At 44.3% G+C, this 18,178-nt stretch overlaps 1 protein-coding gene across 2 annotated transcripts in view; it reads left to right on the forward strand.

Annotated features, from left to right (window-relative positions):
• The first annotated feature begins 15,304 nt into the window (after positions 1-15,304).
• ALX4 (ALX homeobox 4) overlaps positions 15,305-18,178 on the forward strand; it is a 68,404-nt gene continuing 65,530 nt past the window's right edge. The window contains exons 1-2 of one of the 2 annotated variants that reach the window (XM_039539085.1): positions 15,305-15,392; positions 16,637-17,035. In XM_039539085.1, the coding sequence (XP_039395019.1) occupies positions 16,639-17,035 (397 nt within the window). In that variant the 5' untranslated portion in view covers positions 15,305-15,392; positions 16,637-16,638. Of the gene's footprint in view, positions 15,393-16,602; positions 17,036-18,178 lie in introns of those variants that run through there. The other variant, XM_039539087.1, reaches the window with a different exon arrangement.

Genomic DNA, 18,178 nt, shown 5'->3' on the forward strand with positions numbered 1-18,178 from the left:
AAAAGGTTTCATTGGGTTTTTGAACCTGAGACCTTGGATGTAATTTCACTCCAACCCCAGCCAGCACGGTACTCAAGTTCTTGTGAATGTGGTATCTGTGAGTCTCTGCCTGGTTGTGTGGTTCAGTGAGCTCTTCCTTGCTGTTTATCCAAAAGCAAAACAAATATATAGATTCAGGGAGACTGCAGCATTTAAAATAAATATCTTCCCATCTCCTCAAAAACTTTTTTAAAGTCTCATTTCACATGTTTACATTGTTTAAATTATATCACACCCACCCACACCTCAGTGAACCTCATCCTCAAGAGCTGCCTGGACTGTGAGGTGGATGGGTGCAGGTGGAACTGAAGTACACCACTCCAGCTGTCCAGAATGACATGTTATTCCCATTCTCCATGTAACAATAATATTAACACAGTAAAAAAAAGTGCTAATACCAAATGAAATGCTGAGCATCTTGGAACTGTATTAGTCCACTAGGTCAACTTAAGGGTCTTAGAGAATATGTTTCCTTCGTGCTGCTCAATACTTTGAGGAGGAACTTCTTCTCTTCTCCCAACATTTTGTAGTTTCTCATAAAATAAAAAAATATAGCAGATGAAGGCCTCCCTTGAGTAGGAAGATGGGAATAAATATAACGGGTAAGTGTTAGGATCCTGTGTCTTGAACTCTGTCTGCAACAGGGATGTCAAATTCCTGGCCCATGAGGTGAATCCAGCCTGGTGGTTGTATTGATTAGAATAGGTCAAATGTTCCAAATAACATTAATTGAAAAAAAATGATTGTGCAAATGTTCCTGCTATTCACTGCAGAACACGTTTGATAAATAATATTTTCCCAGCTCTAATACTTATGAGTCCTGCTTAACAGATTCAGGGTTTGCGGCATTTAAGCTTCTATTTTTAAAAATCTAGTAAATAATTTAAAAAGAGGGACCAGATCCTTAGCTAGTGCAAATCCATCTCGTTTCACTAATTTTCAAGCCCTCCTGGTTATGAAGATTGCAGATGTGACCATGGCCTAGAACTGTCTTCGACAGCCTCAAAAACAGCTACAAGAGAGCTATGAGCTACTCTCATTCATCTCCACGGGGTGTTCACTAACGGGAGCCTGACAATGATAGCAGAGGGGGGATATTTTCAAATTATGTAGGCACGCAACAGCCTGTACATAAAGTTACCTAATTTTGATGCGCAATTACTCATGTGTAAACGGGGTAAATGCACATGCAAATGGCCAAATTAACTAAAGGCAGGAATCAGAAAGCATTTACTAGCCTTATAGCAGGAATACCCTGCTGACACACCCGCAGTACCTCCCCTTCTCCAGGGCAATGTACATAGCATCACATTGTGACACTTTGTTCCACGCTGCCAATGAGGGGGTCATTCTACCTTAGTGTGGGTTTGACTAGTGTCTACTTGAAATCAAAAGTCTCTTTGTGGTTTGGATTGCATTAAGACTAGTGCCTGTTTCCCAGGGTCCTGACACATGCTACTCAGGTGGCACTGAGACAGCACAAAGTTCTCCCCAGTGGTAACAAAATGTGCTCCTGATATCTGGTTTGTTCCACTAAAGTACTTTCACCTATGGGGCAATTTGTAAATATGTCAGAGGAGCTGAGCTCAACAACTCCTTTAGATATCAAAAGGTGCTCACAGGTCCCAGCACTTCTGAAAATCAGGACCACAATCTATAATTTACCAGGTCCCATTGGACCAAGGAATCAAACATAGTCACGTCATATAGTGTTACATGGATTGAGTCTACAGTGCCTCCATATACATCAGAGACTTAAGTATCTTTAAACCCGCAATTCTGGATGTTGGTGACTAACTCAGAGCTGGCCTTACCATAGGTGAGATCATCTCCAAAAATGAATCCCCAAGCCACTTGAACTGAATTGGATGGTGACTCTTCGGTCCCTTAGCCCCAGGGTGGGAAATTGTTCCTCCCTGTCTGATCTCATTGCCAGATAGTGAGCATATCAGATGATGAATTGCCCCATGTCCTTTGGTCTCAGTGCCAGAGAGGAAGATACCACAGTAATTAATGTTCAGATACCATAGCAATCCACACAGTATAAAAACCTATAGATGAGATCGAATTGACCTGGTCCCTAAATTACTGAGTCTTCATGGGGCCAGTGAACAGCTGCAAATGGGAGGATGGGGGGGGTGTGTGTGTAAATGTTTGTAGTTATGAGATGTCATGGAGAAAAAATATTTTCTGCTTATGTTGTATCCATTTGGGGTCTGGAATGATTTGGGGGATTATAAGATTATTTTTCTCTAAAAGGAGGAAGCAATCTGAAAAATCCAGATCTCAGTTGAGCTGGGTAGAACAAAGACAGGGACATGTACGCCCTTGTGTGATCCTCCTTATATTACTGTCCACGCTGCCCTTTAGTTAATACAGGGTGAAATTCACCACTGTGCAGATCACAAGCACCAGGCCTATGCAACACTTAAATCCCACTTAACCCTAACCCCATAAGCTTTTTCTGGTCTTCTGCACAGTGCTGAATTTCATCCACAGTGAGTGTAAAGTGACCCAAGATCTACCACATGTACAGTTTACACATTAGCTATAAGCATGGGAACCATCACTTGTCAGTCATCAGCCTGATTCTATGTTCTGTTACAGTTCTCATCAGCCACAGGTCAATTTTTGCCTCCCTTGAATCAGGCAGAGTACAAGGATTTCTGCTCTTGGGTAAGTGATCAGAAGCTAATTCCTACCTGGGTAAATATTCAGTGATATATGGGCTTTTAATTACTCCTGCTTGGGTCAAAAATAGTTGCTTGGAGCTTGCGTACTAGTTAAACATTGGCATGGCTCATTTGTGTGAGTCATTGATGGGTTTGTCTGGTTGATTTTCCTGTTTAATGGTGAATGTGAGTTAGTGTTGGTGAAAGGGAGGAACTGATGGCTTAATATATGCAGGTCAAGCTTTATGCTGCTCCAAGAACCTCAGAAGTGACCTGCAGCACCCACAACTATTCCATCACCTGGTCCTATGTAACTCTATCAATATCCCTCTGTCCTAACCTCCAGCCCTCTGCTATTCCAGCCCTGTGCCTCCAAACAGTTCTGCCAATGCATTTCACCCATATTGTTCCAACTCTGAGCCTTTTCTGAGCACAGCCACCAACTGTGCCCAATTGGTTGGATGTTCAGATATGGTGAAACAGTGGAATAGAATGGGAAGCTGCCCAACTCATTCCACTTGTGACTTAAGTCAAGATTTGAATCTAGGCCTCAATAAGTCACTGCATAAGGGTCAGTGACTTCAATAGGAGTTTTGCCCAAAAGTTTCACTAACCAGCTGCTCCAACTGATAAGCTCTCTTGTTTGCCTCCCTTCTTTTTCGAAGTGTTTGTTTCCCAGTTTGCACTGACTTTTATTGAAAACATCAGGCTAATAGCAACAGGGGGGAAAGTCGATTTTGCCTCTTTTCCCTTTTCTTTCTGGAATGCAGCCATCAAAATAAACATTAAATCCAAAACACTGGGGTTTGAGTTATTACTTGTGAGGGTGCTGGGAGGGAAATTTATGGCAGCATTACTGTGTTTTGCTAGAAATCTCTTAATGCACCAAAGTGGGGAGGTGTGTGTGTTTTTTATTAAAATGTTACACTCTATAAATCTGAGCACCGGGGAGGACACAGGTGGCTCTGGGATTCAGCTGATTGGACTGTCATTTCTAACTGTCTTCCCACTCCATCCAACCACCAAATAAATGCAACCCATAGTCCATCTCAATCCCAAACTGGAATCATTCTGGAGTGACTGATGTTAGCTTCAGTATTGTTGTTGTGTTGTTTTGTTTTAATTCCCTGCATTTTGTTCTCCTGACCTTTAACCCCCCCCCCAAAGATAACACTTTAAAATCAATCATTCCTCTGTCTTGTTAGGTCTGTTGCCTAACTGAATGTTTGAATTCTCTGTCTCTTCCTTGCGTTGCTCCAGGTTTGTCCTATTGACAGGGTTCCATTTCTGGGTGACTGAGGTTTTACAATCTGAGGATGACTATTGAGCATATGTGTTCTAGATTACAAGGGGAAATCACTCAGCCCACAATTTTCAAACCCAAATGCATAAAGTTAGGGACCTAAATATCAGTGGGCTGATTTTCAGAGGAGCTGAGCTCCTGCAACTTTAATTGACTTCCTAGGATTTGTGGGTACTCAGTGTTTTTGAAAATCAGCCACTTTTATTTAGATGCCTAAATATGGATTTAGCAACCTAGCTGCAGGCACCCAGGTTTGGAACTCTGGGACACAGTTAATAGATTGTATGTATTGATTTGTAAATCACGTGTGATGGGAGATTTACTGGTTAGAGCCCTGGACAGAGAATCAGGACTCCTGAGTTCTATTGTCAAATCCGCAGGTGATTAGCTGTGTGCTCTTGGAAAAGTCACTTCATCGGTGAGCCTCAGTTTCCCAATCTGAAAAAAGGAGATAATCATGCTTTCCTGGTTGTAGGCTTCATGCCTTAATAAGCCTGATCCTCTTCTGGTGTGTAAGTAGGTAGCTTCTCTGGCTTATAATGCTGGAAGATCTGCCCCAGGGTTTGCACAATTCTTTAAGATCAACAATTTGAAAGGGTTTTTTTTTAAAAAAACAAGAAATCTGATCATTTCTGCATATTTTTATGCTCTGTGAATCTGGGTTTGTTTGTGTTTAATCAATGCAGTTCTCATTGTAAGATTTAATTAATCTTCAGGGTTTTGTGGGCACTTGTAAATAAAAAGAAGGAAAATTGTTTTTGAAGGAAAAATTGAATGAGGAAAAGAAAAGTAAATATCATTGAAATGACCCCAGGATCAGAGCAAGAAGATTCACAGAGGGACATTAAACCCCTGCTAGACTCACATCTTCTTGGAGGTCTTATCACAACGGCAGGGAAACGCTTGTAATGGTAACAGGTTCGACCTTTTCGAATTATATCGCAGTTTAATCAAAATACGACCTCGGATTATGTCTATATCATGTGGTCTTTTATGGCAAAAGGAAACCGTTAACATTTATTCTCCTATGCCGGGGCTGAACCTAGCAACAGAAATGATACCGTTAAGGTTTCCATTCTCCTGTAATAAATCAAGAATTTGGGGCAACCGTCGATATTATCTAATAACTGGAAGGGTGGGTGTGTGATGCCCGCCTTTACCATTGTCTGGTTTAAACAATGAAAATGAGCCAAGCAAATTATTTTAAAGTGAGTCACTATTAAATGAATAAGAAAAGCTCAGAGCAGAAAGATGTTATAAATGCAGCGGCGGGGATGGGTTTGATTCCTCTCCTAAATTAAAGCAACTAAAATGTCTTGTCTCATCCTCTCGTGTTGCTTCCTCCTTCATTTGCCTTCTTCAGTCTCTGGGGCATTTCGTTGTACTTTTGCAAGAGAGGCTTTGGGTTTGTTTGCTTGTGTAACCCAAAAGGACTGTTTCTTCTCCTTTGCATGTCAGCCTGACAGCGATCCTATACGAGAGAGGATTTGCTGTGGGGGGAAGAAGGGATGTCTGCTACTGGCCAGAGCAGAGCTCACTATTCCACCACAATGGAAATCAGGGCATGTGCTCCGGATTAGCTCCGATCGTTTGGCTAGTTAAAGTGTCTTTTGGTGTGACACGTTTATTTTAACTGTGCAATTATGAATGTGATTTCCCTTTACATAAATGGGAAGCCAGTTTGATCTCTGGTACGTGTGAGCCGCATGCGGTACTCACACACGGGGAGACTCTGTACATCTGAATATTAGTAACAAATATTCTAGTGAATAATGATCTAATAACCGCACTGTAAATCATTTTACTGTCCATAATCGTGCGCATTCTGTTGCTGTTCTTACAATTAGTAATAAATACACAATTGGATTAGGATGTAGTGACCACATTGTACATTACTGCATTTTTCATAGCCATGTGCTATTTATTAGTCTTTTTTGTTTCAAATGATCATGGGATTTAGGCCCCATCAGAAATAAGTGACAACAAGTACAACGAAGGGAAAATAACGGTTGTGTGATACAGAAGTCGGTCGTATTTCTTTATTATATTGGCAAAATCGGCTCTAAAAGCCAGTCGGCGTCTGGGGAAGTTCATATAAACTGCACAGCTCTCCTTTAAAAGGCGAACGCGAAGGGTTTCGTCATTTTCAAGTGTGAGATTAGCCTCGTACGAGGAATAAGGGATTCAGTGGCTGGAGAATATTGCGGTGTCGCTAAGGCCTGGGGTTTTCTTTCACTGAACACACCATAATTACAAATATCCCCGCTTCTCCGCCGCTTCTTCTCATCAGTTCTCTGCAGCAGGCACCAGCTGCTCCCCAGTGAAGGGAAAGCGAGCGGCTGCAAGCCAAGGGGCGCTTTCCTTAGGAGCTGGGTTACGGGGTGCGCGGGCATCCGAGTGTGGGAGAAAACCTTGTGCCGTGCGGGACTGTTCAAACCCCTGGGGTGGGTCGGGCCGCGCTCCTGGCTCCAGGCGTGCATTGTCCACCTCCAGTGCTGGCTGTTAGCTGCAGAAATATTAGCCCTCGAGAGCAAACAAATACTGAGACGCCCTTAAAATCCCAGGCCTGCCTCTCCCATGCAACCCTTTACCCACATCCCTCCACTCTGCAGCTGTCTTCTTCCCCTGTAGTCCTGCATGGCCCCTCTCCTCGCGCTCTCTCATGGGCACAGCGTCTCTCTCTTTCTTCCCGCCCCCCTTTCTCTTTCCCTTTCCCCCCATCTCTTTCTTCCCCTTCACCGCCTCCCCGCTCTCCGCCCCCCGTGCGTCGGCCGCCGCATTGGCTCTAGCTCGTCCCGTGCTTGTAAAGGTCACGGTGATCCGCTCAAGCTGCGCATTGACAGGTGCACGAAATGCCAGTAGATGCCTTTCGAGATGAAGTCCCTTCGCCGCCCCCTCCCTCCCCTGCCCTCTTTGTATTGTGTTCCCGGGTAGAGGGCAAAGAGGAAATTCCCAGGGTTGGGACGCATCCCACGAGGGCGGTGAATGCCACAACTGCTGGAGGAGCTGATGCCAAGAGGCCGCAGCCGGAGCGTTTCCCACTGACCTCCAGGAAGGTCACGGGCACCCGGGGGAGAAGTCCTGGCTGGGGCTGAAATACCCCATTCAGAGCAATCAGCCCTGCCACCCGCTGACCCCTCTCCTTGCCTGCACCATAAGGAAGCGCGGAGCAACATCCCCTTCTGCTGCCCTCTCTAACGGGAAACTCCCCTCCGCCTTGTAGACTGTAGGTCCAGAGTTCACTTGAAGGAAAATTAATTCCGATCCCACAGATGAAGGGCTTGATTAAAACCCATTGAAGTCAATAGAAAGACTGCACTTGACTTCTATGGGCTTTGGACCAGGCTGAATTACTCAACACAAACTGTTCCCCAGTGTGGCAAAAAAAAAATTGTCCTGGTTTCTGATTCAAATACAACAGTGGGAAAGTGTCGCGGCTCGCCCAGTCTCCTTTATATGGCTGGTGCTTGTACACCAGGGAGGTTTTAAAAAGCAATCTAGAGCTAGCTAGAAGGGCTATAAGAAAAATAGCCACAGCAGAGCACTGGCTGAGCATCGCTCGCTGGCTTTGGCCGAGGCAGCCTGTAGAGAAGTGAAGTGATCCTTAGCTTTGGACAAATGCCTTGCTTCTTGGTGGCTTTTTCTGTGTTAATTGTTATTCTTAAGCTAAAGAGTAAAATGCACTACAGCGGCAACACTGGTCTGTAGAATAAACTACATAGTATATTCAGTCATTTGCTTTCTCAAAACTGACTTAGTCTTTGGGTCCCCCGATAGTGACAATCTACAGGGGGCTGATTTTCAGAAAGTGATGAGCACCTACCCTCTGAAATCCAGGCCCCTTGAAATGTCTCAGGTTGGACATAGCCAAAACCGAAAGCATCCAAAGTCACCAGTCACTTTTGGAAATAGCAGGCTACGGAACCCAAGCTGGTAATGTAATGTGGGATGGGATCCTTTCCTGGCCCTACTGAAATCAATGGGAGTTTTGGCAGTGGTTTTTTCAGTGGGGCCAGGATTCCGCTCCATAGACACAATCCATTTTCTAAATCCACAGACACCATTTTTTTCATCAACCTTTCCCCATTTTCGGGGATTACTTTTTTATTCGGCTCCCTTGCATGTTGCTGTGTGGTTCACTGTAAAGAATGAGCAGGGGAAGCCAAGCAGAAGCAATAATAAGGATGAGGGGGTGTTGTAAAAAACGGTATAAACTAAAGTCTCACTCACTCATCCTGAGCAAGCCCTTCTGGAAGGAAATATCTATAAGAGTGTAAATAATTAATGTGCAAAAATACTGTCAAACCCGCCAGTTGTCCCTGCATAAAGTCATTCCTGAAGAGGCCATAAGATCATTCGGGACTGCTTCCAGGCCTCCTTCTTGCATTTTATTCAGCTTTATTTTCTTATTATATGGCCTTTACTAAGATAAATTGTCCACTGACTTCAACGGGACTCTTGTCTCTGTAGGCTCCGGCCTCCATTCAAAATAACAGCTTGTATGACAAAACTCCAAGGAAGTTAATAGCAAGTGGAATTTTTCTTTCCTCTAGCAAGATACCCATTGAAAATCCCAATCCGCTGCTGCTGTTACAATACATCAGAGAACCCTGAGCTAGCCTCTTCAGGGATCGTTGGCATGTGGATGAAGATGGAAGTTTAGTTTTAAAACCCCGCGGCAGATCGGACTATCTTGTAATAGCCAGAGGAAAGAAGCTCATTGGGGCACAACTGAAGGATGGTTCAACCATGAATACGTGAGCAATCTAAACCATCCAGGAGTCAGACGAAATCGAGTGGCTAGCTCTGCTTTAGGAACTTATCACCCAATGCTAAAAAGATTATTTCCTGGTTCTTTGAAATGATGAAGGGATTGAGACAGTGAAATAATGGGAAGGGAGAAATAAGAAGGAAGGGCAGAGGGAATACGTTCAAGGCTTTGACTTGATTTGGTCTGTGGTGCTCCCTTCTGTTTCCCCACACTGCTTTGCTCCCCAATTCAGAGTGTCAGGTCCCAGAAACTCTCCCCAGCTCAGTCCTCTGACAGCAGCATTGCAGAAGCTCCCTTTGCTTTTCTCATTTCTTCTTGTGCCCAGGCGCTACAGAACATAAGGTAATGCCCCCAAGCTGCCTGTTTGCCAGGTCTTTTGTTTTTGTTGTTGCCATTCTGAGTTCTGCAAATGACCAGCTATTTCAAGATCTGGAATCTAATTCTGAAAACTGAAGACTTAGTTGCCTCTGAAGTTTTAATTGACATGCACTTTTGCAGGATTTCTTCATTTAATTTAATTGAGGAGGGTTATTTATGTGGTCATTTACTATACAACATATGTAATGGGTGTGTATTCGCATATAGAAGTGGATGGGTGAGATTCTGTGGCCTGCGTTGTGCAGGAGGTCAGACTAGATGATCATAATGGTCCCTTCTGACCTTAAAGTCTATGAGTCTATATACGTGTGTAGACTTGAATCTCATCTACTCAGCCTTTCAATTGTCCCTTATTTTTCTAAGTCGTTGAATGATATGGAGTCTTACACAAAATTTAATATTTTTCAGTTCTATATTTTTCTCGAGTTGAGGGAATAGTAACTGAAAGGACTTCTTGAGGCCTCTTCTTCTGGACATCAGCTACACAGTTAATCACAACTAAAAGGCAAGTTTCCGTAGGGAGTCCCTCCTGCCCAGGAATCCTTGGATAAAGTCAATCTCAGTATTTTTCCTCACACAGCAAATCTTGGAAGATTTGAAAATGAAACATCACATTGTTACTATATCTCAAAATAAGAAGGTTCAGGTCCATGTAACATTCCAAATATTTACATCGATTTGCAATAAATTCTTAAAGGAGACTAAACCACTGTGCATCAATCAGTTTGACCCATGGGATTGGAATCAGGACTCCTGGGTTTGTTTTTTTCTGGATATGTCACTAAAATAGTGGCAACAAATCTTTCCGTGAAACTTCTACCCCAATCTGTCTTTGATACTTTCATCATTCATGGTTAAGGCCCCGGGTAAAAGAGTAGGGGAAAGTATATTCACTTGTTTCCCTGATAAATCACAAATCGATCCAAATATTAATTCCGGATTTAAGAGCAAGATCCAATCTGTTCTATTACATACATTCTTGTTGGTATCTATACCTGCGTCTAAACAAGTAACAAGCACACGAGTGGAATGACTATACCCAGCTTCATATCACATGCCTGAAGACTACGGCTATTTTGCAGCTGGGTTTTGTTTGGCACAAACTAGTGATTCAGAAAAAAGGATCTCATCACCCCGCATCAAATCAGTGAGATTGATACAGAATTCATAAAAGTTACAATGGGCTCCTGGACAGAGAAGATGGGACCACATGGCTTGTCATGGCCAGTCCCAATCGACAATAAAATCTGAGGGGAGTGACACAGACACCATGAAATCTGTAAAGCCTTTGCCTCCTGCAACAGAAAATAGCTGTGGGGAAAATTTAAAGGACAGAATTAGGGGATCTTTTCTGTACAGTTTTTACAATTCTCCTTGCTAACGGTGCTTGCAAATAAGACCGAAAGGTCCCACCGTAGTTTCTCTTCCGAAGCCAATTGATATTTTTTATTTTATTTTGCACGAAATTATTTTGTAGTTTGTTCCTGGTTTTCCTCCTAACATCGGTGTAGAATGCAATCTTTAAAGCAGTGCGTCTGAAGCCGGGACCCTCTTCTCCACAAGCTTTCTAGAGACTGCCCAGCCACTGAACAGGTGTTGAGTTTATCTGGAAACATTTGACCAGCATGAGCAAACTGTGTCCAAAGCAAAAAGAGAGACCCAAAATGAAATAATGGACACACGAAATTCTCTTCTGGGATTGAACTACTGATGGAAGCTGCGCTTTGATCAGACAAAAAAAAATCGGTGTGCAAAGCAAACACGAAATCTCTGTTCTCCTAAGAAGCTAGAGCATGTGGGAAAAGAGGGAGACCTCAGTGCAAAATCCCAGCAATTCTTCAACAAGCCAACCTCTCTGATCCACACTGGCGGCTCTCCGAAGTTTCTGTTTGATTGAAGTGGCGCTAAAAGGAAGCCTCAGAATAATAGAAACTTTTGGAGCAGATGCGGGTACAACAGCTACCGATTTTTAACTCGTTTGTATCAGGACGAAAAGAAGGGGAGTGATTATTAGTGCGGCATTTCACCAAGGGTGAGATTTTCCCAGCTGAGGAAAGAACGTCTCTGAACCCCCCAGGGACAGCCCTTGAATTCTGAGCGTGGGGAAGTGGAGAGTGAGGGTGGGGTACAGCGGCTCTGTATCCTGCGGGGGGCGGGACTGGGAGGGGAGAGGGACCGCTCCGATTTCTCTGGCTTTCTCTGAGTCCTAACGTGAAAGATTAAAAACAACCATTATATAACCTGTGCTTAAGTGGAAGCCCATGTTCTGTGGGAATTTAGCAAGCAGTTCAGAATGTTCCCTCTAAATTAGCTATAATCGAGGGACAATTAAGAAGTCAGAATAGCGAGAGATGCAGCTGGATATATCACTATATGCACATGGGACTTTACAGGCGCGTGGTGACTTGATGCAAGAAAAAAATGAGCCAAATTCAGCCTTGGTGCCAACTATTTGGGTTGATGTTGAATAATACCAGGAAAGGATTTGGCCAATAATGAAACAGGAGCCTGATTCAAAGTCAATTGAAGATTCCTACTGACTTCAGTGACGGGGTTGGATCAGGTCCCATTTCCTCAGAGTGGCCTTTCATCACCCAAGAAATGTGCTTTCAAAAAAAAAAAAAAGATCTCCGAGAAAAACCACCAGGGCAGAGGAAGGCAATGAAATGAGCTTCTCCCGCCAGTACCCAGCGTGGACTGTGTTAGTTTAGTGGGAGACAAAAATAAAAGGTAAAAAGCATTACACACTGAAGGGCCAAGAGCGCTGTTGCTATGCCAAGTAACCCGGGAGCTCCTGAAATAAAGATGCAACAGTAATTCCGCTGCACCGAATGTATCTCACCACCACCCGCAGCACCAGCAATAGCGTTAGAAATAAGTTCCCTCAACTCAGGTACAAAAAGGCGCTCGCAGTTTGGTAGTCTGGGGCAAAGCCTATGAGAAAACAAACTCGCGATAGTTTCCAAGAGCAGGTCTCTGCCAAAAAACAGAGAGGAAGAAGGTGTGAAAAACTACCCCTCCCCCGCGCTTTGAAAGGAGCCCACTCGCGGAATTGGGGGTATTTAGTCACAGCTTGGAAACATCTCCTCCTCTCACAGAATAATAGGAGAAAGACAGACAAGGGATTGCAGGAGAGTGCTGGAGCCGTCCCCCCGCCTTCCAAGCTAGTCCCCTGCACAGCTCAGGACTGGAGCCAGTCACAATAAAAGGGGCCCTTTAGCAAAGCGGGGGTACAAAAAGTGAAGCAACCAGAGCCTGAAAAAAATGATGATGGTTTTGGATGGGGAAGAGTGGCGGATTTAGCCTTACAATGAATATTTTAACCAGGAATCCCATTCCTTCCCATTCCCCTTGATTCCGCTCCTCTAAGGTTTTTTAAATAGAAATTGAATCTAGCCACTTGTTCAAAACTGTATTGGTGAGCGGTTTGCCCAGAGAAATATGTTCTCTATCTGACAGATTAAATCATTAAGAATAATTAATCCGAGAGATTAATACAAATGTCCAGTAGGTCATAATCATATAATCAAATATATATATATATAAGGCCATGCTAAAATCTGTGTAGATAACACCATATAAACGTGTATGAAAAATGTACTATGGCTCTGTATATACACGTATGCATATGTTTACAGATTAATTGCCGAGCACTGTATTTTTCATTAGATACCACACGAGCCTGGGTTTTCCATTAGACCGAAATAGACGTTTATTTTGGAGCCTGAACTGCCTGAATAATCCTCTATCAAAAGACAGCATCGCTACCATTTAAATGGACTCGTCTGTTTCTATTCCAATAAAGACTATCTGCTTGAAATTAAAAGTTTGCAAGGATGCCACGCGCTATTTATTTCCCCAGCGAGAGGCTGCGTTGCAGCTGTGATAGTGTGGAGCTGATAAGCGTTATCAATTTCAGTATACATGTTTCATTTCCCAAAGTAGCCCGGACTCTGGTGGTTTGGGAAACACGATTGATTTCGCAAATAGGTCTGGTGCACTCGGTCAAACTCAACTGTTCATAGGCACGTGGAGTTCCAATATATCTAATCCTTATTCAGCAAGGACTTATTTTCAAAACAATATTAAACTGATGTGATCATGAGGTGAACTGGAAAGCTATCCAGGATTTTTTATATTTATTTATTATAAAAGCAGGCTGGGGCTGATCAGAGAAAGGTGAGCTTTGGTTTTCGCATCGATTTTATACTGATCAACAGACAGTGGGGTCGCTTCAGTCAGATAATGGCCTGGTCAATACGTTTCCTGCAAATATCAAATGCGTTTGATAACATATTCATGAGTCTGGCTTTCTAGAACTGCAGGAAAGTCGAAAAAGATTTTACGTTTTTCTTCCTTTTAAATAAAGGAACGAAAATCTGTTCTCCTTCAGTAAACCTGATAGTCTGGGGAAATCAGCTGTGTGCTTATATTAATTTGGAGCAGAGACGGTGTATAATTATAGACTCGGTGTTTACTTTTATTTGTTTACACAGCTTCGTTTACAACCAAAAATAATCATCGTTCGGATTTGTGAAGGGACTTTGGACAACAACAAAATAACATACATATGAAAAGCAATTCTCCAATTATTTTTAATCGCTAGGTTTCAGTGAATTTTCCAAACACCCTTTAACTCGGTAACGGTTCCTGCGTTAACCTCTCACTTCCAGTGACACAAATTGGTCATTAGAGAGAGAGTTTTATAGGAAACCTTTTCACAGTGCTGCAGATTATCCCTGACTGGAAGCTAATTGAATTTTCGTTACAACTTAATGCAACTAGGGGCTGGGCGTAGCGAGTGGTGAATAGATTCACTGGACAGAACCTTGGTTTCAACCATCGAGAGATGCCGTTTTGATCATTCCCAGTGTATATTTATTGTTGTAGTTCAGGATCTTGGGAATCTCATTCCTTTTTAATGGTAGCTTTGCTGAAGAGAAATCCAAATACCATGCCGCACATTTTTATTCCAAGAGTTGTGAAATACCCTGGCATTTCTTGATTAAAGTGGTTGAGGCTGGTGCTGATTCTTTGCTAATATAACTGCCCTCGAAACCACTGGCTAGAAACCCCTTTATTCGACACTCACGAATAGGTATTCGCCTTCATTTCTGTGTCTAAACGTTCAATGAACTCCAGCTACTTGCTATAAAACTGGAGCCAGACCTGGAAAAGATGCGGTTGTCTTCGAGGCGAGATACTCACCCTGCAGAAAGAGACCCAGAGGAGAATCCCAGGCTCACATGGCTGAGTTTTCTCTGAGGATTTCCTACTGGCCGTCCAGAAGTGGGTTGTTTTTTTTTTAGAAAGACGTGAATGTATCGAGTCGATTTGGTTTTTATTAAGTCATAAGAGCGAGGGAGAGCGAGAAGGGGGGGGACGGACGAAAAAATGAGGAAAGAATTAAGCAGGTAATAAAGAGAATAGGGAAGGGAAATCCGCTGAAAGCTTTCTTGGACCAGAAACTTGAGCAAGCCCAGCGCTGCTGCTCTGCTCCGAGGGAGACTTGAAAATGTTTTGAAATCTAATAAATGAATCCATCTTTGGCTATTTAACGAGGACCTCACTAGAAACCCCGGTGTGTCGTTGGGATAAAGGGCAGCCCGCCCCCCCTTGCTGTATCATAATGTATTTATTATTAATGTGCGATATAGAGTTTTGTCAGACAACGATATTTACAATGCGGCTTATTAGTATAAAATCTCCCTGCCTACTGTAACAATCCACTTGAAGCGTCTAACCCGCTTCACTCCCCAGTCCCCTCCCCTCGGGTTATTCCTTTGCAATCAGGGTTATTATTCCCTAGGCCCGTTCTGTTAAATTCGAGTTTTGCAAATTTGCTTTTCCGACTATGTAACTACATCTAAAAACGTGAGTCTGTTCCCCCCTAGTCCGAAGTGGGGGGTGGAGGAGGGAAAGGGGGGGGAAACACATCTGCAAAAGCCCCGAGTGTATATTTAGAGACAAACGTCAATTCTCGTCTCCCCTCCTCCCTCTCCCCCCTCCCCCCAGCGCACCACCGGTTGCACGGACCTTGGGCCCACTAACTTCCTTAGGGGCAGGAGCCGGGCCTTCTGTCTTTAGCGATGTTTGGGCTCATCTCCCTCGCGGCGTTAGGCAGGAATGATCGTCCGGCTACAGGCGGCGAGGAAAGGGTTAAGGGCCTTTTTGACTGAAGAGCTGTGGATGCAGTTTGCGTAATATCTTTATTACTGAGAACTTCAAGGTAAGAGCGCGATAGAAACCAGATGTGAGGGATGGAAGAAAGGCAGGATTAAAAAAAAGAAGTGTAAGGGGCAGCAGGAGTTAACTGGGGAAGCAGGAGCGGAGTCCGGTTCGGCTGATGGGACCGGGGCTGATACTGGGTTTGCTTTTAAGCCCCTTTGGGGTTGCAATTGACCTTTCAATCCAGAAAAGGCTTCTTCCAGTCCCGGCCCCTCTCCAGGTTCCAGTCTCACCGCCTCGGAGGCAGGTTATCGAGTAAAACGCCGCTCTGCTACCGGAGGGATTTTAATAAAAAATCACAGCAACAGAGAATTGTTTACATCTGATAGAGAAAAAAATGTGAAAATCTTCCCTGGGTTGTAATAATAATAATAATAATAATAATAAATTAATTACTAACATCTCTAGAAGCAAGGTATGGGTGGCTGTCTTCAGCCCTTAACAAGGGGTAGAAAAATACCACTGAAAAGATCTCAGAAAGTCATTGCCAATCCTGGAGATGCCAGAGGGAGCGGGGCTGCTGCCAAAGGGTTAATTGGGGGGAAGGGTGAGGGTCTTAAAGGGATATGGCTGGGGGGGGAATCCATATTGCTTTTAATAAAGGACCTAATGGGGAGCGAGGGGGTTACAAAGTCTAAGGTCCCTGCAGCTGCGTTGCAAAGTCAATAGTGAAGAGGGCCAGAACGAATCGAGTGTGTCATACCCATTAAATTGTTCCCTGCTCTTCCGCCCTGCACAGATCCCCATATTCATCCCCTAATTGCATTAATGTCATGTGTTTGATTTTCTATTTTTTAATCATAAAAAAGTTTTTTATGCAAAAGATCTGATCCCCCCCACACACACACACACCCCACGCTGCTCCCCTCCTTCCTTGGCCCCCTCCCCTCCACTGTCATCATCTACATATTAATTGTAGGAGAGGTCTCGGTCTTTGTATGTGTGTGTGAGGGGAAAGTGTTGAGAAGAGTCTCTTTGGACTTTAGATAGCTTGGAGGGTGAGACAGAGAGTGAGTGTGAGCGAGAGAGGGAGGAAAGGGGGGGGCAGATCCCTTTCGCTCTGCAAGATCTTGAGGAGGCTTTGGGGATCTGGTCAGCTTTCAGGAACATCTGAATCCTCTTAGAGTTCCCTGGCCCAGCTGTGAGTGTGCATGTGAGACAGAGAGCGAGAGAGGGAGAGGGAGAGAGGCAGGCTCCTGGTGCCCCTCCAAGCGCATTAAGGACACTCGGGCCTTTTAATTTTAGGAATGAATGCTGATACTTGTGTTTCTTATTGTGATCCGGCTGCCATGGATTCCTACTACAACGCAGCCTCCCAGAGCACAGAGGGCTCCTCGCCTTTTAGGGCATTTCAAGCAAGTGACAAGTTCAGCCCTGCTTTCCTGGCCAGCAAAGGACAAGGCTTTGGTGACAGCAGCAGTAAGTGCCGGAGCCGCTATAGCCAGCAGGAATGCCAGTCCCTGGATGGCAGCGGGCAGGCTCCCAGCTCTGCTGGGGCACAAGGCTCCTTTAACAAATACCAGCAGCAGCAGCAGCAGCAGCATCTCTACATGCCGCGAGGCCCCTGCAAAACTCCCCCGGAGAGCAACCTCAAGCTGCAGGAGACCAGCAACCACAACGGAGCCCTGCAGGTCTCCTGCTACGGTGAGTCCCGTGCACACGGCTCCGGCGGGGGCATGTTTGCTGCTGAAAGTGGCTGGGGCGGGGGGAAGGGAAATGGGAAGAGGGGCGCGCAGATAAACTGAAGTGCCAGGAAAAGGGAGAAACGAGCGCGTCTTTGGTGGACAGGGCCACATGCTTGGGACCCGCTTCTCCTTCAGTGTGTGCGCTGTCCCTGTTCTGACTAAAGCCCCGCTGGTCTGGTACCGGTGTCTTTCCAGCCGGCATTTTGAGCAGTAACCCAACGCGGGCCGTTCCCCTGACACTGTGTGTGCGCCCTTTGCCGGCTTCGGGATCCCGTCTTCCAGTGCAGAAGAGACCATATCACGGGAGAGGATGGAAGAAAACAACCACATCCCCTCCCCTACAGATGCACCTACTCCCAGGAAAAGAGTGGCGTGGGATGTATAAAAGCTCCCCCCTACACATTTTCCTGAGGTTGCTCTGAAATTGTCCCAGTAATGTCTTGGGGGCGGGGGCGATATGCGCATTTTGAAACAAACATGCCCTTGGGAGAAACAATGGGTTTTATTCTGTTTTTTTATTTCGCATAGAAATGACTGAAGTCACGTACAGACTCGCATCCCTCGATTGTAATTTAATTGTTGTTGCTATTATTATTATAAAGCCAGTGCCTCTTTGTGTTTCCAAGCACAGCCGTGTTCCAAAAAAAACCCCAACCCCTGTATTTTCTATGACAGCAACTTATTTCCTTTCGGCCCGCCTCAATGGATTTATATATATATATAATTTCTCTAGCTCTGATCCACACCTAGAGATTGCTATTGTGCCATTACAAATTAAAGAAAATCCGTAATTGTGTTCTTTAAAAAAGCCTACAAGTTTTAGTTAATCCCTACTCAAAATATTCCCTAACGTGGCCTTCTGTTTAAATGTGAATGCTGAGAGAAATCTGCGCTCTCTATTACTGGGTTATCTTTAGTATTCGCCTTTCCTCCCCGTGTGGATTTCTGCCCTGCGTTTGAATCATCAAAGGTAACACACTTGCATCCTCTTCATTTCATTAATGGCAATTAAGACATCTCCTCGCATTGGCGCTAAACTAAATAGAATTAAACCGGATTTATTCTCACTATCTTTCAGGGGATGTACTTAAAATGACAGGCT

This window comes from Mauremys reevesii, linkage group 4, assembly GCF_016161935.1.
Source record: "Mauremys reevesii isolate NIE-2019 linkage group 4, ASM1616193v1, whole genome shotgun sequence".
NCBI lineage: Eukaryota > Metazoa > Chordata > Testudines > Geoemydidae > Mauremys > Mauremys reevesii.